At 42.1% G+C, this 18,606-nt stretch overlaps 1 protein-coding gene across 4 annotated transcripts in view; it reads right to left on the minus strand.

Moving 5' to 3' along the window:
* Positions 1-9,478: 9,478 nt before the first annotated feature.
* The window catches only part of PIGG (phosphatidylinositol glycan anchor biosynthesis class G), an 85,613-nt gene continuing 76,485 nt past the window's right edge, over positions 9,479-18,606 (minus strand). For 3 of the 4 annotated variants that reach the window (XM_032675444.1, XM_032675443.1, XM_032675441.1), the window contains one exon: positions 9,479-11,085. In XM_032675444.1, the coding sequence (XP_032531335.1) occupies positions 10,860-11,085 (226 nt within the window). In that variant the 3' untranslated portion in view covers positions 9,479-10,859. Of the gene's footprint in view, positions 11,086-15,652; positions 18,191-18,606 lie in introns of those variants that run through there. The other variant, XM_032675442.1, reaches the window with a different exon arrangement.

Here is an 18,606-nt window from a genome sequence, read left to right on the forward strand (position 1 = left end):
TGCTCCTGCTGCCACACTGTTCCTGATCCAGGCCAGGATCCATTGGCCTTCTTGGCCACCTGGGCACACTCTGGCTCATGTTCAGCTTCTTGTCAGTCCACACTCCCAGGTCCCTTTCTGCCTGGCTGCTCTCCAGCCCCTCTGTCCCCAGCCCGTGGGGCTGCCGGGGGTTGTTGTGACCAAAGTGCAGGACCCGACACTTGGCTTGGTTGAACCTCATCCCGTTGGAATCAGCCCAACTCTCCAGCCTGTCCAGGTCCGTCTGCAGAGCCCTCCTGCCTTCCAACTGGTCAACACTCCCTCGCAGCTTAGTATCATCTGCAAATTTGCTGATGGTGGACTCAATCCCCTCATCTATATGATCGAAAAAGATATTAAACAGAACTGGGCCCAACACTGATCCCTGGGGGACACCACTAGAGACTGGATCCCAACTGGATGCAGCACCATTCACCACCAAGACACACATCAAGATACATTGCTCAGAACACATCTGAAGCTGTGAGGATGATCATGACAGGATCCCACGAAGTGCTGACTAGTCAGCAAGCAAGGCTAAGGATTAACAGGCAACACAAAACACTATGGATTATGAGATCTCAGCATCCTAATATTGTAATGTGGGATGCTGCTCATGAGAGATCATCCAATGCAGAACAGGTTAAATCTTCCACAACATGGAGAGGAAGAGTGCTCAATAAAAACAGGTAATTTGCATTGGCAGCTCTTGTAAGTGCTACTGGTCTTCAAATTAGACTGATTTTCGAGCACTGCTCATTTTATCCAGCCTATGTTTTCATACCCCCCTTTATTTTCTTTGCATTTCAATTCAGGAATAGAATGAATTGAAATTAGTCACAAGCCCTCTACAAACACCTTGAAAACAGATTTACACACAGCTTTTTCACGTTACCAACCAACAGATTGAAGGATCACTGCCTGACACTGGATTCACGAACTTCATTCTTCTTCTTTTTCCTCTGTTCATTTGTTTCCTGGTGTTTTCTGTGTCCCATCTGGCTACTTCCATCTGGTTCCAAGCACTCCATCCACACTGCTCTTCTCCTGCCTGCACCTGTTCTCACCATCCTTGCCCTTCCCTCCCGCCAAACCCCTCCCTCCAGCACTGCTCAGGGATGAGATGCAGTGTGCTTCACCTGGTATCCATCTGCTAAATGCAGACCCCAGCCTTGAACACAAGAGTAATTGGATGTCTGCCTCATCCCTTGAGAGGGCTTTCTCCGCATGCTTAAGCATTTTCAGGATCTGGGACTCTGATTCTCAGACCCTTGAGTCAGAGAATGCATCATTCTCTTTGCACGATCAACAGCACTTAAGGCAATTACACTCAGAAAATAATACTCAATATGCATATGCCTACATAAAAGCAGCATGACACTGACAATTCAAATGCAGAATTAAAACTGATTTGGCCTTTATTTTCTAAGAGTACTTAAGAAATCTTAAGCAGTACAGCATCAGGAAAACAAAAGGCTTCAATGATGGCAACTGGAAATTATTTGAAATTTAGGGCTCTCTTGGCAGCATGAGCAAAATTCCCCTGATTTCAGTGGGAATGGAGCGAGGCCATTAAACAATAAAATTTAAAAGCCCATTCAAATGAAATGGTATGTTTATAGGGTTTTTCTGGGGATGTCGCATGTAAAAATCTAAGAAAATCTAACTGGACTGATTAAGCCAGCAATTTGATTTAAGCACCTAACAGGAGGTGAAACACTTCCAGGGACATTACACTTGCTCAGTATTCCACTAAGACATTTTCAAACTATCCCATACCAAAATACAGACTAATTATAATCTTTGCATCAAAGAGGAAAGCTGCCCAATCTCTGAGCTTTTGTTTCATCTAATCTACGTTCACTGCACTCCTCATGCAAATGAGCACATTTGGTACAAATGGAGTAAAATTACTCTGCTGATCATCTAGTATTTTATCATCTGAGTTTCAGGCTTTAGATATTTTGTTTGTGCATACCTTGCGTTGTAGCTGTGGTTAAATGGGAAGGATTCTTAGTGAATTTTTTGATACCACCAGGTAATTCGGAGCGTGGGGGACCACCCCCTGCCCGAGCTGGATCGGGGAAGACTGTCCCCAGCGCCTCGGGACATGCTGGAACGGTGGGTCCCTGAAGTGGAGCATTCTGGGAACTCAGGAGATAAAAGGCAGGCACGTGGTGGAATCGCCTTCTTGGTGCCTGGTTTTTGCCTGCTGGAGCGCTGGGGCCCACCCTGCCTCAGCTGAGGCCGCTTTGGCATCAGACCAAGGTCACCCTGACCCCAGCTGAGCCTTCCCGGTGTGACCAACCACCACACCAGCACAGGACTTTTCTTCAGGCGAAATGTCCTTCCAGGGTTTGTTTTAACCAAGAGGAAAGGGGAGTAGCTAGGTAATATTTTTCTGCTGTTGTCAGGGGGTTTTTTTTGTTTCTTTCTGTTTTTAGTAAAATTGTTACTTTTCCTTCTCCATTCAGACTCCTGGTAATTTTTATCTTGTCTATTCTGAGGGGAGGGGAATTAAAAATAAATTAAAAAAAAAAAAAAAAAAGGAGGGTTCATCTCATTAGAGGTCTCACCTCCCAAACATATTGCCATTAAACCAAGACAATCTGTCTCCTAGCCATAGTATAGCACATGGTATACTTTTGGTATCATTGTTTGCTCTGCAAAATTCACCCTAGGGCAAATGAGCAGGCTCTGCGCAAGTGTTATCCAGGAAATGCAAAAAGACTGACCTTTGACTTTGTGTCTCTGCTGATCTGCAAGTCAGGAGAGTACTGTGTGTCCCTTCTGGTAGCAGACAGCCCCCAGTCATGTCCCCACAACACTTCGTGAAAGCTCCCAAGTCACAGTCCAAGTTCCAGGCAGGCTGTGTGACACTCCTGGCTCTGTTTCTGTTGAGATGGGAATCCAGTGCAGGCACTGAGGAGGAAGGATGGGAAAGATGGAAAGGGTGACTCATCTCTATCCTGCACTTGTACTCAGGAACCAAAACACGCAGCTGCTGTCCAGGCTCCACCACAAGGATGCTAAGGCACAGCTGCAGGTGTTGACCATGGCCTTCATCACAACCTAGTAAAATTCTGCTACTGAGGCACATTTGCCAGATGATTCTCTCTCTGGAGAATAAGAAGGACCTTGTAGTAGCTTCTTCATTATGCATTTAAAGACCAGGGAAACTAGCAAAGCCAGGTCTCAACATCTATATTTGCCTAAAGCCTACCTGTATGGACTGGTCAGGCAGCTGCTGTTGTGTGGATGGACACCAGCTAAGTCCTGACTGCCCAGTCTTTACAGAATCACTGAATTATTAGGGTTGAAAGGGACCTCTTGAGATCATCTAGTCCAACCCCTCTGCCAAGGCAGGGCCTCCTAGAGCAGGTTACACCAGAATGCATCCAGGTGGCTGTGAATACCTCCAGAGAGGGAGACTCCATGATCTCTCCAGGCAGCCTGTTCCAGTGCTCTCTCATCCTCAACGTAAAGAAGTTCTTCCTCACGTTGAGGTGAAACTTCTTGCATTTTAGTTTATGGCCATTGATCCTGTTGCTGGGCATCACTGAAAGAAGTCTGGTACCATCTTCATGACACCCACCTTTGAGATCTTTATTTGCATTACTGAGATCCCCTCTTAGTTTTCTCTTCTCTAGGCTAAACAGGCCCAGCTCCCACAGTCTCTCCTCATGAGAGAGATGCTCCAGTCCCCTAATCATCTTTGTGGCCCTCTGCTGGAACCTCTCCAGTAGCTCATTGTCTTTCTTGAACCAAGGAGCCCAGCACTGGAGACAGCACTCCAGACCTGGCATCACTAGGGCTGAATAGAGAGGGAGGATCACCTCCCTCAACCTGCTGGCCACCCTCTTCCCAGTGCACCCCAGGATCCCAGTGGCCCTCCTGGCTGCAAGGACACACTGCCAGCTCATGGTCAGCTTGTCATCCACCAGGACTCCCAGGTCCTTCTCTGCAGAGCTGTTTTCCAGCAGCTCAGCCCCCAACCTGTGCTGGTACTTGAGGTCATTCCTCTCCAGGTGCAGGACCCTACACTTGCCCTTGTTGAACCTCATCAGGTTTCTCTTAGCTCAGCTCTCCAGCCTATCATGGTCCTGATGAATGGCAGCACAGCCTTCAGCTGCATCAGCCGCTCCCCCCCGGTTTCATTTCATCAGCAAACTTGCTGAGTGTACAGTCTATCCTTTTGTCCATGTCACTGATAAACAGGCTGAATAGGACTGGAGCCAGTGGGAAACACCACTGACTACAGGCCTCCCACTGGATTCTGCTACAGTGATCACAACCCTCTGAGCTCTGCCAGCCAGCAAGTTCTTGATCCACCTCACTGTCCATTCATCTTACATTTCATGGGTTTACCTACGAGGATGTTAGGGGACACAGTGTCAAAAGCCTTGCTGAAGTGAAGGTAGTAGCAGGATCATGCCCTGAAATCTTTGTCCATGACACATTGCTGCTGTTTAGCTGAGAGATATGAGAACTCAGGATATCCTATGACCTCTGCTTTGCTCCAGGTTGCTCCAGGCTTGATTGAAACAGGTCAGCAGTATGAATAAGATCACATACATTTTGTTTCCTTGTGTTCCCCTTTCTCCTCCACCAGCAAAAATCTGAGTAGGATGTTGAGATGAAAGCATATTGGAAGTCAGCTGTTGTGAGTTTACATGTAGTGGAACTATTGCCTGACTGGGGTCAGGCAACTGTCTTGATTATTATGGTTGAGGTTTTTTGGTTGGTTGGTTGATTTTTTCTTTTTTTTTTTTTTTTTGGTTGTTTTTTGATTTTTCTTATTCTGGGGTTTTCATAAAAGGGATTCATTTTGGCCTGCTCAGAGGTGCTACATGTGTTAAAAGGGCAGATGGGATGAACAGCACTGTCCCTAGGTATGATTCAGCAGCATGTTTTCTTTAATTTGATCTTATGCTCAGTTACCCAAAGGAACTAAGGACTAAGCCTGCTCAACAACTGCTGTACACAAATGGGGACAAACAAACTTGTGCCAAACCAGTAAGCCTGAACAACTGCAGACACTACACCACACTCCAGTGCTGTCTCTGTGACCACAGGCTCAGTTTTTTGAGGGAACCACCCCAGACAAACAGCTTTTTGCAGATCAGAGAAAGGTTGAGACTAGGTAGGGCTATTTTGACTTACTGGGAAATTCTACAGCCTCCAAAACCAGCAGTTTTCTTTTTTTTCTTTTTTCTTTTTTTTTTTTTCCTACTATCAAGAAAAGTTAAGCTCAAGTCTTCCAGGCTTATCTTATCAGAGGAGATAACCAGGGTCTTCTGAGTGTTTTGGACCTCGTGTCTTCCTGTTGGTGACCAGTACCCCAACGATGCACTAGTGGGTGCACATTTGCTGTGTGAGCTGTGCTGTGTCATGTTCTGCATCACCAGTAGTCTTTGCAATAGACATCACCCAATATAACACACTGCAGTGGTAAAATCAGAGTCCTGAAAAAGGGACAGGTGATTTTACCACTGCAGTGATAAAATCAGAGTCCTGAAAAAGATACAGCTTTACCATGTATAGTTCATATTGAGACCAAGCATTATGCTTAAGTCAATCTCTAGTGACAATAATGTCATGCAAAACCATTGTGCTTTGACCTACAGACTGAACTTGAGTTATACCTTAAGCTAATGTCATGCTTAAAATTTGTCCTCAGTACCCTACAAGTGGGGAGGACAACAGTGTTACATTGAGTGGTGGAGACAAATGCTGAAGGAAGAGGGCAATTCCTCATAGCAACCCAAGTTTTTTATCAAATGTTGAGATATAACAGGTCCTTTGGGATGAACCTGTGTCCCCAAACAAGCAAACCACAGGAATTACTGTCCATAGGCCTATTTCTCAATCTGAAAACAGAAGAACAACTTCAGAAAGTAAGTCACCTATATGTGTCCTACCAAATGTACCTGGCAAGGGCCTGCAGAAATCACAGCAAGGCCACAGCTTTCACTTCAGGCCTGATAGACAAGCTGAACATTTTGGGGAACCATCTGAATCATAATAGAGGCGATGGTAGAACAGTACACCTTTTATCATCAAATCTGAGAATCCTCAGGCTATGGAGCCCCTGAAGCTAAGGACAGATGGCATTAAACCTCACCTTCCACGGATGATACTCCTGGTATCTAAGGTGTAAACGCACAGCTACATAAAAGAAAACTGAATTAACAGGAGTTTTCAGCTGTGATGCTTATCTCTTTCAGAAAAAAAACACGACACAGATGTTTTATTTTCTGTTGGTTCATTTATTTATATTTTTATTATGAAATCAATGACAAAGCTCTTTCACTTCAGGAAGTAGCCTAAAAAAATGGTCAGTAAGAAATGGCAGAGACAACTTCAAACACAACAAAACCACGGAATGCTTGAAAAATGTTGCTTGGAGGACCCCTCTGGAGCTCACACTACAACTTCCAGCCAGCAGCAGGGGCAATTAAATGAGGTTGCTCCAATGCTGGAAGGTCTCACTGAACCTCATCCCATCAGTAAACACTCAGGTGAGAAAAGCGTCCCCTGACCTCTTGGCAATGTCCTGTATTGCAACTTGTGCCTGTTGCCTTTGTGTCTCCACCTGTGCCCTTCTGAGAAGAGTCTACCTTCATTATCTCCATGCCCCACCTCCTGGGAGCTGACTGCCGCCAAAAGGTCTCTGAATGCTTCCTCATCCCTGGGCAAAAATTGTTATGAACTTAGGTGATTAAAGTCATGGTCACATAAAGGTCTGGTGAGGGTCAGATGGGCAAGAAATGCTGAGGATCCCTGCTAACCTAATTGTTTAATCAGTAATTTATAGTAATTTATTTAGATTACTATCTAATCACTCAGTAAGCAATTGGATAATTGTCCCTGGTGTGAAGCCCACCAGGATTAGTCAACCAAAGAAACTCCTCCCATTGAAGACCTTGCAGACCGAAGGAGCCTGAAGGACCACAGGTGTCATTATGAGATCCACAGGGAAAAGCACTTCAGGATTCTGTAAAACTTATGGCATGCTTTTAAGGGTTTTGATGGAACATGCCAGTCATTATGTAACACTTAGGGAAAGGACCAAATGTAGGGAAAAAGAAGGTTCAAGATGGCTCAGGAAGGAATAAACATGGGAAAGCAGAGGCAAATGTGGATAAAAAGGACTGGCTCAGTGTAAACAAGATTCTGTTTATACTGAACAGTCAGTGTTATTTCTCTGTCCACTTCATTGCTACTGTGTGCCCCATCCTCTCATTAAATTCTACTTCTTTGTGAGTGGATCCTCTGCTCTTGGCAGGTTCCTGTGAACACCAGTGAACTTCAGGTTGGAATCACCAGTAAGAGAAGAGGTCTGGATACCAGTAACAGGAGCATAGCTCATATCCTCTGGGTGCCAGCAGCAGAGCAGGCCACTGGGATTTGGGCTGGACAAACTATCTGTGAAAATACGTGTGTTTGTTTTTCCTTGAATACTGATCAGCTGGGGAACAAGATCAGGTTGTCAGGGCTGCTCACAGTCTCCCTTGCTGCCCAGTGGGTCTCAAGAGCTGTTCACCAGCCCATGGGCCCCATCCTGCACCATTACCATCCAGGGGTATTTGCTTGGATGGTACTGCAGGTGGTCAGCAGCCCATTTCTCCAGTGTTCCAAGGTCCCTCTAGAGGGTGGTCCTCCCCCCCAGCATATACACCACTCCTCCAATTTGGTAGCATTTCCAGATTTGCTCTGGTCTTGCCATGCCCTCACCCAACTTAGGACAGATTTTAAACTGCCTTACCCTAGCACTGCACTACTGTTATCAGCCCCCTGTGGGACCTCAGACCAGTGAAGTCAACCCTTAGAGCTCAAAGATCCAGTTCACCTTCAAGCCCACTGATCCACAGCTCAACACGTGGCCACCAAGCACCTGATGCTGAAGGCCTTGCTAAAGTTGTCCAGCATCCAGTGCTCTTCCCTTCTCCACAGAGTGTAGGTGCAGCAGCCTAGCACACGTGCCTTGCCTGCTGGAAAGGCTGGGGTGCACACTGTGGATCTTCTGCTGGCTTATACAGAGCCAAGGAAAACGGAGGCTTTTTCTTTCAGAGAGCAGAAATACAGATATACAGTACCTGAAATATGAATAGATTTAATATTTTTTTCCTTAAACCTGAATTCATTTACAAGAAGGAAGCTGAAGCTTCATCATGCTCTGACTCTGTAGAACTGATCACATGTTACAAGCTTTGAGCTGAGCTGACCGACGGTGACCTGGTGAATCTGGTAAAGGAAGCTACAGACCACTGTAAATGGCTGAACCTGGCCCTGGCCAACAGGAAAGGTGCTGAATGGAAAAAATTAACACGTCAAAACCTTCTCCACGCTGAGAAGACATTCCTGCTCAGAAGGTATTTATGGAGGCACCTATGCCCATGCACAGGGTACTACTGAGGAAACTGAAGCCCAGGCTGATCCCACACCAGAGCAGGGACTACAGATGACTTGGACAGAAGGAACTGGTATGCTCAGAATGGCAAAAAATAGCATTCCTGCTTCCCACAGCACTTGTCTCCTTGACCGAGGGTTCGGAACACGCTGAAAATGATATGGGGAGATTGGATGAGAAGGGAAGTGGAACAACTAACTAGTGAGATAAGAATTTGTGTTGAGGCATTTGCATTCTCTGTACATTCAGATAAAATACCAGAACTTTAAGTTGATTTAAAATAAAACTATTTTTACATAATTCCCCAGTTAAAGTCTGTTTGCCTGTGGCAAGAACCAACTCATTCCTTCACTGCCTGAGCTTTGCATTGCTATTGCCCATAAGCTGATGAAGCTAAAATATGACTTCATTTGCCTGAGCCCAAAAGGGAAAGGGTGAAAAAGAATAAAAATGGCAATTCTGAAGTTGAAAGTACCATGTTTCTTTCATGTATACCCTAAACTGTGAGTTAACTTGAGATAGAGACACAGTGTCTTCTTCTTCCTTCCTTTCCTGGTCTTGCAGACCTATATAACACAGTTTTCCCAGGCCTTTTATTTTAGCCTGGATGCAATCTGAACGTCTTCCAACTTCAAAGGAGAAATTATTATTTAACTAAGTAATCTGAAGAACTGCAACCTTAATTCACACACTGTATTTAAGATTCCACTATTTGATAAAACGTCCAAGAGATGTACTAGAAGCAAAAATTATCACAAGGAAGGAAAAGAGGATCTTGTGAATGTCATCCCACATTGTTTTAGGATTCTGTACACCAGAAGCAACTTCCCCTCCACCTTTTCCATCTATTTATTAGCACTCTTTCTCTCTGAGTCAAATATTTTTTAAACATAATCTGTTTGAATGTTAGGGATAATTGCTTAGGAATTAACCAAGTGAGCAAACAGAGAATATGTTGGTAATGCCCACATAGTTGCTCACCAACAGGTAACCAGAAGAATATTGGGAATGATAAAAATGATAAATTTGTACTACATTAACACCATATTTTGCAGTGAAAAGTGATTTATTAGAAGTATTTAATTTTACATCTCCCAACAGCTCACAGGGAATGGCAATATGTTGCCAGCATACTGAACACTGTGGTTGCTTTATAGGTGAAAAAAATTTCATTATTAGTGATCAAGATGGCCTGTTATTAATACATAAAAACTAAAGGCCTACATTTTGAGATTTGCTTTATCTGAAGTATGAGACGCAAAGTGTATTAATGAGCCTAACAAATGGGCTATCAGCTCTGTAGGTCTTGAAAGCTTTCTTTTTGCAGATTCATAACAAAAATTAAAGTTCTCTCTATACTTCTTTTCTGCTCTACCTCTAATATATTTAGATTAAATCCTATCAGCTACTAACATGGACAAAAATATGAGGCAAAGAAACACACATAAAGAATATTGATAGTCAGTGTAGTCATCAACATTTATCTTCTTGACAGAAGCAAGGAAAACAACATTGTTAGGAGTTAATTACAGCACATTCAAGTGAGATGGCGAGACAGGTCACTGGGGGAAGGTGATGCAAACTGCAAACACACCTTTTACTCTGCTGGTAACTTAGTGCATTAAACTGTTTTCCTATTCACTGCTCACAACTCCCTGCCATTGTGTGGAAAACATGACCAAATGTTCAGCATGGCCGCCACAAACCTGATTTAACATTTATACGCTGATAAGAAGAAACACAACATTTTAGCAGTGGAGGGACTCCACAGAAGATTCATTACTTTGTTAGACCATAAGCATTTCTTATTCAGTGCCTGAAGTGCAGATCGAAATCCATTACAGATAATGATTGCACTCACCTTACAAACAAAATGCTGCCTTTAAATACAAATGCTTGCTGCCCGTGCAAAACAAGCAAAATCACTTACCTGGGATATTTGTAGAACAATAATTTAGTAATAATTTCAATGCATCCACTAGAAATAAAACAAACACAAAAACCCCCTGAGGCTAATGGACAGAAGATTTTGTGAACAGCACCAAGAAGTCCTGAATATTTTTAGGATCCTGTAGTCTAAGAAGGTAAAAAAAACTGTATGTGCAGAAGATTTTCTCAGTGCCCACAAGGCACTGGTCTGTATTTATATTAAGATATACATTTTAAGGTTCAAAACATGTAATATTACCATTCTGTTATTTGGAGAGCGCTATAATGGCAGCTACAGAACAGAAGTTGTCAAAAAAACAGTTCAATTCAACATTTTTAAAGCAAATTCAATTTTAACACAGGACAGACCCTTCAAACCCTGACCCGAATAAACAAGGTTACTCTTCAAATTCTCTTCAAATAAAGCCTTTATTTTCCTTCTTCCATTCCAGTGACACCAGACTTTGCAACGCGGAACGGCACACCGCACACTTATTTTTCAATCTTGCACTCTGTGAAAGTGGTTCTGATCCATTGCTGTGAAGAACAGGCAGATAGCAGCTGTGATGAACACATGCACTCCCTCATACAGCAGTTTTGGAGAGAAGACACTCCATATGAACAGGTGGTACCGCAGACCCGTCACCAAAACAACGTAGATGGCAACTGGAACTGAGCGCATTAGAGCGTAGCAGAAACAGCCATGACCCACTGCTGCTGAATTCCTGGTAACAAAAACAGAGGAGTTTATTCTCAGGCAAACTTAGTAAAGACATTGGAGTTCCTCCACTCTTGAGCAGTATTTTGCAACGCAAGGAATACTCACAGATCTCCATTTCTTGTTAGAAAGCTGATTATTGATGCAATTATGTAATTAAAAAAGCTTGTTCTTATCACCTCTATATGTGCTATAACATGTAAGTATGTGAGGTGTAAGCATAGCAACTGTCATTGCAATAAAGGTACCCAGTAGTTCACCTCACACTTAAACGGTTCTGTGCTTTAATATATTTTGTTCTAACTGTTAAAGTCTCCATTAGGCAGTTTCAAGATAGCTTTGTCTCCTGTTGGCCTTCCAGTGCCTTTCCACAGAATTTGAATGTTAAGAGGAAGAGAATAGTTCTCTTCACAAAGCTTCCTAACCTGTTCAGTGGATCACCAGATGGAGTCTGTGCCCCTTGTAAAGAGCACAAGACTTGCCAGAGTACACTGCTGCCCATAGCCAGTAACACTCTTCAAAACAACATAAAAATTGTGCTGCTGGAAAGCTTTGCAAAGCTAGCTAACATAACATTCTCCAGGGAACACCATATTCTTAGGCTTGCAGCAGCTTTAGCTCAGCTGGGTCTGCTGTATCGCAGGAAATGTCTGCCCCATGTGTAACCCACATGGTCCAAATCTGCCACGTTGATGTGGGTGGGTGACAAGAGTCAGATGAAAAAGGAAGTGAAAGGGTTTTAGGCACTTTGATTGTTCTCCCTCTCCTGAAGTGTCAACTCAAAGCAACGATGCTGAGTTGGTGCCTGTCCAATTTCCCCAGACCACATCTGCAGAGGCTAATTCAGACCAAATTCAGATGTTTACCTGTTCAGACAAAAGGAAGGAATAAAGCTATTTTGCTGGAATAATAAGAACATTTTCCTCTCCCTATCAAAACATTTTACATCATCAGTTCCCAAAAGAACTCACTGGCAAAATGCAGAAGTGCTTTACACTGAGATCCTGATCTGAGAATCTGTTCTGCTCCTCCCAGTTTTTAATCCTGATCTTGTTCCAAGTAATGAAAATTTAACATGACTAGCACTTCTGTGAGATGTAAATTAGTCACTTATGACTAAGTAAGCTACAGAATGCAGTATTTTACATAAACCATTAAATTTCTTATTCTTTAAATAAAAATAAGTAGGATACAGCCCTGTTTTCCAGTGAAGTCAAGATTTAAATTCCCAAGGCTTTCAGTGGAAGGAAGAACAGGTCATGTTGAAAGCAGAGTTGAAAAATCAACTAAGAACAGCAGGCATGAATGACTGCAAAACATACATTTACTTCACAGAAAAGTATTTCCCTTGCTGTTTAGCCAAGGAAACTGTGAGTTGGGAGTGAACTAGGCTGTTCCCCGCTTCTGTATAACTATTTTAGTCTTTAGTGGGCTTGTGTAAATAACCAGCTTTACGTTTAATAACCAATTTTGTTGACAACGATTTAACAACCTGCAGTTCACTCAGTCTTAGCTATTTTCACACTGAGTTTTAAAAACAGTATTTGTAGTAAAAAAAGCAGTTGTTGAATGACACAACGGAATAGACAAAGGAAATGGCTTTTGAGTCAGATAGGGCAAACAGCTAATTTTTAAACCACTTTCTAGAGTCCAAAAATGCACCTCACAGACCATCTAGATGAAGGCTATCAGTGGTTATTAAGCTCATTTATTAAGCTCAATGATGGGATTTTAAAGGGAATACTAAAAGCAAGAAGTGAGTGTCTATGGACTTACATATCCAGGTCTTTCAAGAGCCCTGTATTTCAAAATTAAATTACAGTTCAGATATTTTTCTCTAGTTTGTGCTCACCTAACAACACATTTAGTGCATTACGGTGAAAAAGATCCTAATCATAAATCAATGGTGTTAAAAATTTTTTAAATGGCTATTTTTTTAACTATAAAGAAACTGTCCAGAAGCTTATTTTGAATTGAATCTCTATTTTTTTCACTTCTTTGGCTCAAAAATTAGGTAAACATAATATTTTAGATATTTGATTTTACACTGAAATGAGAGCACACAGGGATCTTTACTAGTAACACTTAAATTTTGCATTTTCATATTCTGATTACTGACAAAGAATCCCCAAGTCAATGTTACAATTCTTCCTGCATCAAAATGATGGACTGTTTTTTGCTTATATAATAGCTTTGCTTCCAAAAGGTCTCAGCACTCACTTCACCTCTCAAAAAAACATAGACAGCCACCTCCAGAGGAAAATCTTGGCCAGTTTCACAGTATAGTGCAGTGGTGCAATTTAGAGAAGGTAACAAAAGCACACTGTATCCACAACGTTAAACTGTCAGTGGGGTTCAATAGCAGAATAATGGGGTTTATTTTGGAAGTGGTGAAAGGATTCACACATGTATTGTTGAGGAAACATCACTGGAATGACTGAGCACAAGCCAGTTAGACCAACTTGGCTGTTCTGATGCTACAGCAACAACTTACTTCTTCAAGCACATCACCACCCTTTCTTCTGGCTTCAGCCAGGGACAAAATCTGCTGAACAGCGAAGAGTAATGACTTTGTGCACTCCTTCTGCTCATTCTACACACACAGTGACCACAAGGAACCAGGCCACAGGAAGGCAGCAGACAGGGAACAGGCTGCTTTTGATAACATCACCATGACAATACAGCTAGTTCAGCTGGTTCCCGAGTGATTCTAAAAGAAGTCACCAGAAGAACACAGAAAGCTCACTCTGGCATGCCACTCATGTATCCTACTGTTTATGATCTGGATCAGCCAGTAATGAATAACCTTGCAACATCTCACTGCTGTTGCAGTGAAAATAATGGAAGACCACAGGACAAATCTAAGGCATCAATCTGTCAGCACTCGATACCAAACTGTCTCTTCAGCAATTAATGCCTTTCTTCATTTAAAGGAGAAGAGCATAGAGAGACATAAACTGGACACACTACCTCCACGTTCTGACAAAACCAGGCCAATACTAAGGCCTCTGCACAAAGAAGCAGTAAAAAAAAGGAATAGTCAGCCTAACACTGAGCTCATTTAGCAAGTTCACTTATGAGGACTTGAATAAGAAATCCAAGTGTTAAAGATGACAAAGCATATCCAAACTTCATGCAAGATCCAGAAAAAACACAATGACTTTGGAGGCTTCTGAAGCAAAGAATACTACAGATTCACATCACTAGACATGCCATATTTAGACTGAAAGCATTAAGTATGGTCTAGAGCACATATTGTCTTTCAACAAAAATCATCTCTTTTAATTGAATCTTAAATACATAGAAAAATATGGCCAAGAAATTGTGCTATCAATAGGTTTTCTGCTTCTTTGGATATCCGAAATCCTGATTGCCAATGTTTTGTCAACAAATCTTTCACCTCTCAATCTGTCTCTAAGGTGCCATTAAAATGGGTAAATACAAGGCTTGCAAAATGAAAAAATTATGGTGCCAAAAAAAAAAAAAAGAAAGAAAAATAACTCTTTTCTTGCGAAAATATATCTCCTAGTTATATAGAATACATGGCAGATGGTGGCAACAAATTTTGTAGTTTAAAAATCAAGCAAAAAGCTCCACAAACAGCCCTACAAATGCATCCACAAAGAATTTTAAAATACACTGCTTTACAAGGGTTCCCACCCTTGTTCCAACCCACCAAATCAAACAAACATTTTAGAAACATGCAAGCATATGAGTGAGGAATACCCTAGTATTGCAATTTTTCTAGAGTTGGAGGAGGAGGGTTGTTTCTGAAGCGTTTCAGCTGAATATTACTGCTTAGATAATTTCTTATTACTGAATTTGCCTATTTTAAGGCAATTTTTACTGTATTAACATTTTTTCCTGTATTAACATTTTTTCCTGTATTAAATGGCACTTTTCTTTCCAGGCATTCTGCAGTTTCAGTTTGCAAGATGTCCCTTTTTAGTGCTCTCTGAAAAATAGTTGGCGTTTTGTTAATTTGTGCTGTATATACTAATAAAGGGTTGCAATCAGAAACAAACCCTCCAAGTGCCTGCAACATCTTAAGAGTATCTGCAATCTGTATGAAATTTCTCTGATCTAAGTGAATATCAATCAGTTTATCAGCAAGAACAAATTTGCTACGTCTCTCCCACGTCCCACTCTCACCCATTTTAATTCTTACAAGGCCTTTTTAGACTACAGCACAGAATCCTGCATTGTCAGGAAAAACACAGTTCCAAAGGAACCTGGAGTCCTTTGGAGATTTACATGATCAGCTCTGGCACAGAGCATCAATCAGAACAATGTTAATTCTATAAAGTCACAATTTTTGTCGCCAAACACCATCAATGGACAGATGTAAAAAAGGGTGGTTGCCAGCAAGCTAAAAGGGCTATCAGGTATATTCTGTTAGAAATGGAAATTATGGAACTTGGGGATGACTACTGATTTTCCTGTGCATTCTCTTTCCAAGTAAGAAAGGCAGAGAAGCTACGACTGCCCGAGCGAGGTCAAGTGTCTCTGGCAGTAAGTTACAGGGGACTATAGCATATGTGGACTGCAATACAGGGTGCAGCAGGTTCTCAGTTGTGCTGTGAATGTCCTGTCTGCAAAATAAGCAGTCTCACTCACACAGAACAGCTGACTCTTCCCAATGGCACCCACTGCTAGCTAACCTGCTTAGAACAGAACTCTATCTAAAACACAGGGCATGTATCAATTACGTTTCAGATTCCTTTCTCTCGTATTTAGCCAGGCTTGGCCACTGAAAATCATTCTGAATGAACTCCCCTAAATTGCATACCTATCAAAGATTTATATTAGACTGTAAGTAGAAATCCAATTACGCTGGCATTGGGCCGGAAGGTCTGAACAGCCACTCTGAATGTCTGCTATCATTATTTAATAGCTCAGGTAAGAAAACAACTGCACGTTTAGTAAAGGCTTCTAAAACTCCTGGAAATGTGCTCATTTCTCCAAATACTGATCCTGTGGCAATCACCTTTAAAAGTACTGGAAACTCTGCTTTTCAGCTTTACTTGATTGGTCTTCACCTTCCTTTAAAGAAATGAGAAAACAGTTCACAGGCTCAAACATCTTGAGTCTTTTTCAGGACTGCAGACAAAGAAATAACTAAACTGCACTCTAGGCAACATGGCCATGCAATCTCTAGATTTCTTCATAAGAAGCTACTCTTTTTCAGTAGGTACCTTTGATTCAGGAAACTAGTTTTCTCCATGTAAGCTATGATTGTTATTTCTGATTTCCAGCCATTCTTCAAACACAGGATTTGCATGAAATCCCAAGTGCTATGCTTGATATGTTTTTCCTCACTACTTCTGTGGTGACCCACGCTGGTATATATGCAGTGACTGTTCCTGCCTGTTATCATGGCTCCAAGAATTCCCCAAAGTTTCTCTTCAGGTTATCCTTAGCATGTGTTATTCTGTTCAGATCCAAGAAAAAAAGAAGTAGAATCAGTCTATTCCTGTTGACACCAGCCCAGAATTTAATGCAACAAGATATAACTAAATCATCAAAATTCCTAACAAGCAAAACACAAATAGTAAGTATTTCAAATCATAGTTATTCCCATTTTCTGCAATATTCTTCCAAAATTCAGTTAACATTTCGGAAGGCTTCCAGTAGAAAAAAACCTGAACCACTTTACATTGGCATCATACATGCAAGGAGTAACAATGACATTTATAGCTCAATTTTCTGTTAAGCTGCATCTGCGGGCTCCTTGCCCATCTTTGTAAACAGTTATTCTTCATCATCTTAGCCAAAGGTGTAAAGAAAAATTGCATCCGGCAATTGTTCTTGACAGGCAGGGTCTGAACAAATTTAACACAGACTGTTATCAAGTCTTTCAATTAATTTCAAAATTTATCAGTTTAAAATACGCCAGTCTAACAGGACACGTCAACAGTGATACAACGCGTTTCTAGAAAGGTGAAGCACAAATTATTCAAGTATGGACAGGAAATTGGCCAACAACGCCACAGAGGGTGGTGATCAATATTTTTTACTCAGGCTGGCAGCCAGTAACAAGTAGGGTCCCCCAGTGATTGATACTGAGCCTCAAACTGTTCAACATTTTCATAAATGATCTAGATGGTAGGATGATTGAAAGCACCCTCACCAACGTGCTGATGACACTAAACTGGATGGTGAGGTGGACGCGTCAGAAGGGAGACATCTGAACAGGCTGGAGGAGTGGGCTATCAAGACCTGCATGAAGTTTAGCAAAGACAAGCGCAAAGTTCTGCACCCAGCCCAGGATAACCAAAGAGCCCAGCACAGGTTAGGCTACATGTGGCTCAGGAACAGTGTTGCTGAAAGGGAGCTGGGGGTGTCAGTCAACAAGTCAAAAATGAATCAGCAGAGCACTACTGCAGCAACACGTGAATCAGTCTGGGCTGCATTTTCAGGGGCATTACTAGCAGGGAGAGATGTGATCATCCCACTCGGGGCTTGTCAGGCCATACCTGACAAGTATGTTCATTGTACAATGTTCAGTTTTGGCCCCCACCACTCCAAAAAGACATGGACAGACTGGAAAGGGTCTGAAGGAGGACTGGAGAGGATCAAAGGGCTCTGCAAAGTAAGACTGTAGGAGTTAGGTTTCTTCTCCATGGAGAAGGCTCAAGGAGACTTTGTCACAGCATTCCAGTACTGAAGTACGTAAATGTGGCTACAAGGAGGATGGAGGTGCTCTCTTCACCAGGTAATATGCGGAGAAGACAAGAGGCAATGAGTACAAGTTGCACCAGCAGAGGTTTCATCTCAGTATAAGCAACACATGTTTTATGGTGAGAACAATCAATCATGGAAACAATCTTTCCAGGGATGTGGTAGCATCCCCATCACTGCAGATTTTCAACATGAGACTGGAGAGGATGCTAGATGATCTCATGGAGGCTCTCCCTTTCCCATGAAAGGTTGAACCAGATGATCTTTTGCGGGTGTTTTCAAGCTGGGTTGTTCTATTATTCTGTGAAGCAATGCTCACTCTTCTGCACTGAGGGCAGAGTCAATTCTTTCTTCTATTTTTCCATTACAGTAACTATTTTTAAACTTGTGACAACTAAAATAACAGCTCTCTCCTCAAATTACTCCTGCCACTGCAAAAACACAAACACTCAAGAAGAATTTGTGAACTTCAAGAAAAGGTGTGAGAAAAGGAGACAGAAAAATCCTAGATAAACGCAGAAGGACAGTACCTCATGTACAGTCCTATCCACAGCTACCAGAACCAGATCTGAGGAGTATGGAACACTAATGGCGAAAAAGCACAAAACCTGTAAGAACAAGGCCATTAACAGCAAAAAGTACAGGTTACATCCAGAAACATGCCTTCAGTGAAGAAGGACGGAAGCAAAAGTCTACAAATATGGTCCTCCTTCTGGAATTGTTCCTCTGAATGGCTCTGCATCTGTTCAAATAGCAGCATAAACCACCAAGAGACCAGCATTGATGAGCAGCTCTTACGAATTTAAGAAAAGAAATAAAGCTGGTACTATGCTCCAATCCATTTCAG

The sequence above is a fragment of the Chiroxiphia lanceolata genome, chromosome Z (assembly GCF_009829145.1).
Source record: "Chiroxiphia lanceolata isolate bChiLan1 chromosome Z, bChiLan1.pri, whole genome shotgun sequence".
In the NCBI taxonomy this organism is placed as follows: Eukaryota; Metazoa; Chordata; class Aves; order Passeriformes; family Pipridae; genus Chiroxiphia; species Chiroxiphia lanceolata.